The 8,921-nt window shown below is 44.2% G+C and overlaps 1 protein-coding gene across 1 annotated transcript; it reads right to left on the minus strand.

Annotated features, from left to right (window-relative positions):
- Positions 1 to 5,073: 5,073 nt before the first annotated feature.
- Positions 5,074 to 8,690, minus strand: nog2 (noggin 2). Its single transcript, XM_061028507.1, has one exon. The coding sequence runs from the start codon at positions 7,453 to 7,455 to the stop codon at positions 6,820 to 6,822; it is 636 nt and encodes a 211-aa protein (XP_060884490.1). The 5' UTR covers positions 7,456 to 8,690; the 3' UTR covers positions 5,074 to 6,819.
- Between the last annotated feature and the right edge of the window lie 231 nt (positions 8,691 to 8,921).

The raw sequence follows: 8,921 nt of genomic DNA on the forward strand, positions 1-8,921 counted from the left end.
GACCTTTAAACCTCTATGCACCAGGAGTGGCACTCTTACTCTCGTATGTTGTACAATGACAATAAAAGTTTTCAATCAATTTCAATCAATCATCATTTGATATCACTGACGTTATCTCAATTTTCATGCAACTTTCAAAAAGATCAGTTTCTTCTCACTATCATGCCTGCTCGTATCATGAAAAAGTTTTACTGAGATGCCACTAAGGCTGCAACATCGGCATCATCCATTAACTCCAATCACACTCTATCCTACTCCTCCTTCTCTCTCTCTCTTACTCACACACACACACACACACACACACACACACACACACACACACACACACACACACACACACACACACACACACACACACACACACACACACACACACACACACACACACACTCGCTCACACATTCTGTTTGTGTACACACATTCACAAATCTCTTCGGTTGCCACATGTCACGCATAACCATTCAAGACATCATGTGTCCATTCATTGCCAGCTCTTTCATTCAAACTCAACCAGCACACACACACACACACACACACACACACACACACACACACACACACACACACACACACACACACTCTGATCACTGTCAAGGTAACATGCTGATGTTGTTGTCACCTGGCTGTGTTTGAGCTTACACTAATGCCAAACCCCCAAATACCAGAGGTTTGATTTGTTGTTTGGTGGGTGCGATGTGTGTTTTCTGTGTGTGTGTGTGTGTGTGTGTGTGTGTGTGTGTGTGTGTGTGTGTGTGTGTGTGTGTGAGTGAGAGAGGGAGTAGGTTGGTTGTACACATGTTACGAAGTGAGGCGCCATTGCGGCCTAAAAAACTATTAAGCTCAGTAAATACACACTGTGGCGAAAGTAAACATTCTCAGCATGCCATCTCAGCGCACAGAGGGGTACTGGGAGACAGCCGCCGGACAGACTACGAGGGGGGGGGGGGGGGGGGGGGGGGTTGTGTATGTGACTGTGTGTGTGTACAGCAGCAATCATTGAGCGCAGATGACATGGATATAGAAAATACATTTAATTTTTGTGAGAACTTAAGTGTATGTCTATAATCATGATAAAGAAGTAAACAACACACAGGCAGTGTGTGTGTGTGTGTGTGTTGTTACAGCAGTGTGTAGTGTGTGTGTGGGCTGCTGATGAGTCTCACTCTAATGTCTATGCTGAGGCTACGTGTGTGTATGTATGTGTGTGTGTGTGTGTGATATGATGTAGTTGTTTGTGGTTTGTCCTTTTTGTGCTCACTCTGCAGAGGTGTCTGAACAGTCCTGATTCTGTGTCCAGTTTGACAGACGAGCCACATTTCTGATTTTAGTTTGATGAGGTAAAGATGGTGAAGTCAGTAGTGGTCTGGCCTATATATATGTTTGGGTCCATACATTTTTAGCTCCAGTGCATAACGCTCTCACAATCCTAAGTCTGTGACACTGGCATGTACTGATCACGGTTCACAAACTTTAACACACACATCCTGATGGCTGAGCATAAAAAACATAATAAAAGTAAAATTATCCTGTTACTTAAGGGGATACAAACAAAACAGCAGCCACTGATGCAAAGGGATTTTTTTTCTGAATTTGAGACCCATGCTGCCAATGGGGGAAAGCACAAGTAACCATGGAAACAGAGCTCAGAATATGCACTATTCCCAGCCCTGCGAGCGCCACGCCACCCACAGCTCTATTTTTAGGCCTTACTTTGGGCTTACAATATCTGTTACATCTAACAAGAGTTAAACTGAGTAATCAGCAAGCATGACTACAGAAATGTGACTCTGACACTATGTGTCTGATTAAAAGGGTAGCAGCATATGAGCGTATAGACCAGAAGCACACTGATGTGTGTTTAAAAGAAGAAATGAGACACAAATGTAAAAATGAAAAAGACATTTGAACTGGTTTTTGATAATTAAATGCTTGCATAATAAAGATATGAAGTGTGTAAAAAGAATTGGCAGTAAGTTTTGATGTTAAGATTCAGTGTATTCAGCCAACCACAGCACCTCTTTCTGCAGTTTTTGCCAATCTCTGCAACTTTTCTGTAACTCTATTTTTTCCACATGTCAACATATACATCACCCTATTCACATCTTTGGCATTCTAAATATCGATCCCCTTAGTTCTGCAATGTTGTGTAAATGTACAAAACAAGTCATGACCAATCAGAGGGTGTTTCCCAAACTTTTCACCAACCGGAGGCTCTGTTTCAAATGTGAGTCAGTTTGTAGAGAGTTAGTACAGTGAGATAGTCAGCACCCTGTCTCCAAGTAATGGCACCCCAAGAAATGAGTAGAACCATGTTAGTCTGCTAAATGATGTGTAGTTTAGTGTTTGTGCAGTTGTATAGCATTACAAATGGAGACATGCAGAACAAGACTAGTTTCTTTTAAAGGTTTTTCAGTTTTACACATTTCCTTTCGCAGATTGACACAAAAACTGACAACAAACAAACAGACCGTTAAGGCCACAATAATCACAGAAAGAGAAAGTGAACTCCAGGAGGGAATGCAGTTTAAGAGGATCAGAGCCATGAAAGTTTTCAGTTTTGTAGTAAATTACAGTTGAAGGCCATATTTAACCTCTTGAAACTCCTAACGCCTTAAACAAACCACCAATCTGTGTAGAGCACGTGAGATTGAAGTAATACAGCCTTTTGTGGCATTGCATGCATCTGCATTACTAGTCTGCTTAATTGTCATAAGCGCTGCTTGTTGGCGATGGCTGGAGTTTGATTACAGTCACCTGTTCTTTGTCGGTAAAGATGGCCACCGTGTTGATGTAATGGCATGCTATGAATTCTGGGCTCGCCGTGGCTGACTCCAGGTCAGGATCGTGAGCTCTTGCAGTGATGGATGGATGACATCAGGATGGGCGACTGAACTAGGATCAGTCTGGAAGTTTTGAAGAGGAACATGTGAAGACGCATTAAACACAAACACACACACACACACACACACACACACACACACACACACACACATTAAATCAAAGACAGGCATTTCAGGCTCAACCTCTGTGAGAAAGTTAGCCAATCAGAGAGCTTGTGGTGGTACATAAAGTGACCCATCATCTGAAGACCACCAGGAAGATTGTAAAGGATCAGTGAAAACATACCATGTTCATAGACACATCTACATCTTCTCACACACACACACACACACACACACACACACACACACACACACACACACACACACACACACACACACACACCTCCAGACACCACGGGTCGGGGTTGGTGGTCTGACGGAATGCTGGGTATCATCTGCGGTGACTCCATTTGTGTGTGTGTGAGGGTGTCTGTGTGTGTGTGCATCCTCCCTCCCCTCAGTGCTCCATCTAATACCCTGTCATCATCAATAACCTCAGCACTGCTGACTCACTGGCTTTTACAACCACGGGGTTTGGGCCTTACTTACAGCCACAGACCCTTGTCTCCGTCTCTGTCTGTGTGTGTCAGCCTGCTGCACACACACATACACACACAGAGATGCGTGTGTGTGCAGTCTTCTGATCTGCATACACAGTTGTGTCTGTGCAGGTATGGATTAGTGTTTCCCATGTTTAACACGCTGATCATTCCCAATTGCACCCACAATCCATCATAATAATTGACTCTCATCACCAGACGGACCCTCATCAGCTTTACCACAGAAACTTGCCAGCCCTCCTCTTAAATTCCTCCCCCATCATCCCCCGTCCTAATTGTCTCCAGGCCTTTATTTGACTCTTCTAACAGGCAACATAAATGTGTGCTTTATGGCGTATTTGAATTCACATGATTTAAAAAAATACACTGAAAAGTCTGAATATTTTTGGGGTCTGTGTGAGAGTATAACCATGAGGGTCTTACAGGCTAAAGGCCATTATGTCTTGACATTTATATGAACAATATGTGAACGCAGGCGCTGCTTTGATGTGTCAACACTTCACATGTGGCACTTGGATGGTGTTTATGGGAAGACATGTTCTCCCTTTCTTCAGAATAACGTGTCACTCAAAGATCCGTCCGTAGCAATACGGACTGTAAATTCAAGTAGATTTTATGATTCAATTCGGTGATATATTCAGATTGATTTTATGAATGTGTGAAGCTGTGATGTAGTCGACATGTATGAGTGAGGACAAGTCTTTGTCGTTTGAGGATTTGCAGATTTGGAAGAAAAGGCATTGCATGCTCTGTATTTAACCTACAGCCGGATGAGTTAGCTTCTATTTTAATATTCAAAGGTTTCTATTTGTAGATGGAGTTCATTTAGTGGATTTGAAGCTGCAGGGGCTGGATTCGAGGGAAAACCCTGAAGAAAGTTAAAGCTGTCACACTTAGTACAGTTACACAGTAAAGTGTTATGTTTATAAATAATGACCTTTTTAAAAATGCATTATTTCAAAAGTCCTGATCAAAGCACTAGAATGTTCAGTCTGAAGATAATTAGATTGATAAAGTAATACTTTATATACAAGGTGGTTATATCTTATGAATTAAGTACTCTGCTATTTCTCTGTTAATAGTTTTGCTGAGGACCCCCAATTATTCCCTCAAGGACCACCTGTAGGTCCAAGGACTCCACTTTGAGCACCCCTGATCTGACTGGCTGGCAGGGTCTGTTTCTAAAAGGTGCGCACCTAACTGGCTGAAGCTAGGGCGGCGTATTGCCTTTCACACGCTTCTAAAATACTCTCCGGGCAGAGCCTGAAAGGGTTACTGTTTCCCAAAGTGCCTCATTCTGCGCAGTCGAGAGGGGGCGGCTGAGTGGCGCCGTCGAGTCAGAGACGCAGTTTCTAAAAACCCCGAGACATCATCAAGAAAGAAGCTGACAGTAAGGAAAGCAGCCTCCCCCCCCCCCTATTCCTCCTCCTCCTGCTCCGCTGGCAGGCTGCCGTTCTTCTCTGCTTACCAAATCCCCTCAGTGGTTCTGTCACAATAACCGGGCGGCAAGTGTCAAATCCAACTCTGCCCGCAGAAACGCAAATCACTGTAACGCACACAAGATGCGCTCAGTGGAAATACTACACAAGCTGCTTTCAGACATTCAGTCATAGCTCTGTTAGAGTCGTTGATTGTGTTTAAAGAATAATATAAACACTATAAAACTCCTCCTTACAGAAAACGACTCTTTGATTTCATAGGACTTCATTTCCCTGCGCCTTTAATTGGCCATATCTCTTTAACGCGCAGACAGCAGCTCTCCAATTAATAGTCTGCTAACGTGAAAAACAGTTGACCATTGTTTTATGGGCTTTGTGTTACCCCCCCCCCCCCCCCCTCTCTCTCTCTCTCTCCCCTTCTCTCTCTTCAGGGCGGTCAGACTTGAATAGGCGCCGGTCTGCTCCAGTCCACCTCTATACAAATACCTCAGTGGAACTTGTGTGGAGCTTCCAGAGTAAAACGGACAGACCCCAGACGCCCCTGGCTCGCGCGTAAACGCTCCCCATTTCATCATGTGACACTGTTTGAAATGTTTGAATCATATTTTACGCATTATGTTAACACCTCGGAGCCCCTGAGACGAGCCTGTGCGTAGATATGGCAGATGGATGTCCGTGTGTGCCCCCTCCCTCTCTCTTTCTCTCTCTCTCTCTCTCTCTCTCTCTCTCTCTCTCGGAGACAAATGAATACAAGTTCTGTGAAGGCGCTGAAGGTATGTGTTGCGCATTACGCAGCCCTTTCTCAAATCACTGTGACGGCGTGCATGGACCGTCGGATAGTCCACATAGAATCACTGAAGCTTGGACTTAACTGTGCAGTTTGTAGCTCCACTCCACTCAAGAGCCCGGCTGAGTACACTGTAAAAAATATCTGTCCGTCTGAAACAACATTTTTTAAAATTGTAGCTCAGATTTACTCATTTTCAATTCAAGAAAACTCATTTTTCTGAAAGAAACTGTATTTTCATGACACACAGGTATAGCAATATTCCAAATTAAACGTTTTTTTGCCAACAAGAAAACATGTTTTGAGCCATCAGCAGACTTTCTCTTACCAGGATATTTGTGAAGACTAAATGAGAAAGCATTGTCAGATGAAACTGTTCTGTGTACACGCCCCCCGGATACAGACACTCGTAGTAAGCAACATGGCTTGACACTAAAACACGTTGAAAACATAGTCTTTATTGCTAAAATGTGTAAACATAACATGTACACTGATATGTTTTACTTTTTTATTTATTTTATTGAATTTTTTTTCAGTTTTTAGAAATATTCAAGTAGACATCTCCCATATTTTTTCTGGTATACTCTGCTATTCTCTTTCTTTATGCTCTATACTCACAATCGTTAAAATAATAAATAAAACGTACAGATTTGTTTATTTCTACAATACTATGTATTCCAAAAAGCTGAGTTCACGCCTTTATATATATTTTTAACCTCAACTTTTTTTTTTTTTTACAATTTAATTATTATTGATATTAATATTATACAAAAACTCTAGGCAGCATTGCAGTGAAATAACAGTCAGCATCAATGTTCTGTTGAAAAAAAAGGTCACCTCTTGGAGAGGTGTAGCATATGCATTCCATCTTCAATGTCTCATAAAAATATCAAAAAAGCTCTTCCTTCTGAAGTGCTCGTGTTCCCCCCAAAACACGTTTCAGGGTTGAGAATAAAATATGGTCCTGGTTCAATTAGAAAAAATAGCTGCATTTTCTTAAATATGTACAATGTTGGTATTTCACTTAAAATGCTATATAAAAAAATAGATTTGCTATGGTGCCCACCTCTGTAGAGAGTTAACAGTGCAATAGAAACCGTATTTCCAGTCCACTCCCCCCGCGACGACCACCACTCATTCCTTAGAGAGAATCAGCACGAGCACTTGCACTCTGAGATGATTGGGTATTGCACCTGTATCCACGTACAGTATTTCTGTTTTAGAAACCCTTGACAATACCACCGCAGGAAAATCTTGTTGATTGACTTGACGGGTTTGCAAGACATCCCCTCGGGGAAGGAGCACGAGCGCTCAGAGAAACAGTTCCCCTCCTTGATGTAGCGCGGCCAGAACCTCACGCCCAAATCCTTCCAGGTGTACACCACAGGGCAGTGCGTGTAGGTCCACAGCCACTGCAGAAATTTCCTGCGGGCCTTCTTGCCCACTTTGACCCGCTTCCCATATGGGGTCTCAGTCAGGTCCAGCTTTTTAATCTCGTTGGGCATGGGCCCCTGCAGCTTCACCTGGTTGTCTGCTGCGGAGATATTCACCAGCATAGGCGAGCTGATGGACATGAAGTTTGGGTCAAAGTTGCTGCCGAGTTTTCTCCTCAGAGTCCTCTCGGCCAAGTCCTGCTCACGGGGGTCGTACTCCGGATCGGGGTCCTCCTTGAGGTCGGGCACGGGGAGGTGATCACTGGGCGATGGACGGAGGCGAAGGTAATGCTGGGAAACTCCAAGGTGGACGCACAGCAGCAGGTAGAAGAGAAGCGTTTGTGAGAGGCCCATTATTCCTCCTTTTTTTACGCACGGGCTCTTCTCGCGTAAATTAAATCAAGTTATTTTCCCGGTTTCTGTTTTCTCTGCAATCACTTGCCCGGGGCTTCATATATAGTAGAAGTTCAGTCACCAGCAAGGCAATACTTTTAATAGACCGCGCCGGGTTTGAATGACATTGGGCACACTCCTTCAACTTTCCAACCCTGCAGCGCGGAGCAGAGCCTCTGCTTTGCAAAAAAGTGTGTAGTCTAAACACACACAAAAACACCAAACAAAATGGGGAAAAGTCTATTCACGCTCTCTCCGGCCTCACCCCGCTCCCTTGGATTCACTTTGGGTTTCTTTCGGTTGTCATGGTTACCCCGGGGACTCGAAGCCACGACGAACTGTCTACACTGGATGACAGCGGCCGAAGCGAGAGCTGCATGGAATGAAGTGTTTTCTAAAAAGACAGAATAGATCCGGAGCGTCCACACACAGAGAGAAGGGCGCACAAAAGAGCACTTCACCAAGTTTGAAATGTCACGCGCCCGGCAATGAGGGCTGCCTTGGCCAATGTTATTTTTACGCACGGATTTTATAAACGTGGCTTCACCTAACGTCGCCTGACGTTCTCAGGTTTGACAAGGTCCCAGGGCTGCACAATCCATGGACTGAGAAATCGTCTCTGCAGCCAGTCTCGTGGGGTATCACAGCCGTCGATTTGTGCAACTCTCTGAAAAAGTCCAAAAACTTCGAGAAAATGCGCCGCAGTGGGATGCAATCTCAATTTATGAAATAACAGCCATTTATCTTTTCCAGGGGATGTTCCAAATCGCACAGCAGTTCTTTACAAAAAGTATCTGGCTGTAACATTCCCACAAAACTCTTGGCTGTGCATGAAGTAAAAACAAGGCTGGAAAAAGCGCGCAGTGTCAGTGCATATCAAATGCAAACTGCATAAAGTCAGTTAACGCTGTTGGTTCAGAGTTCCTTCCACTTTGGCATTTCAGAATCCTGTCAGAAAAGCTCTGAATCCCTCTGTTGCTGCATAACGAGACTGTCCAAAACGTGGAGCCTTTTTGCTCGGCCGATGCAAGCGGTCAATCCCTGAGGGAGCGTCTCTCCTCCTTTGATACAGAAGCTTCTACTGAGTCGCTCCTACTTCAGGAGTCTGAGAGACTTGGCGCTGGAGCGTTTCTTTGCTTAGGCACACTGTGTGTGAGTGTGTCTGTAGCGAGTGCTGCTCAGTCCCAAGTTAAATATCCCCCTCCGACGGTACAAAGTGTCAGAGGGGCCTGCCCACCCCGACCACTTTCACTATGATTGACAGCCCCCCCCCTCCGTGCCACCCCCTCCCCGCACAACGTGGAAAATATCAGCCTCAATCACAAAGATCAACTGGGTCCTAAAGCACCAGTTTTATTCCGTATTTCAGTCAAGTATTCCAGCACACAAACAAAGCTGTGAATATTTCTGAATGTCTTACACACTTT

This window comes from Labrus mixtus, chromosome 21, assembly GCF_963584025.1.
Source record: "Labrus mixtus chromosome 21, fLabMix1.1, whole genome shotgun sequence".
NCBI classification, from domain to species: Eukaryota; Metazoa; Chordata; class Actinopteri; order Labriformes; family Labridae; genus Labrus; species Labrus mixtus.

What these genes read in the sequence shown, in the direction of transcription:
- nog2 (XM_061028507.1), bottom strand. Translation starts at nt 7,455, where the DNA reads ATGGGCCTCTCACAAACGCTTCTCTTCTACCTGCTGCTGTGCGTCCAC.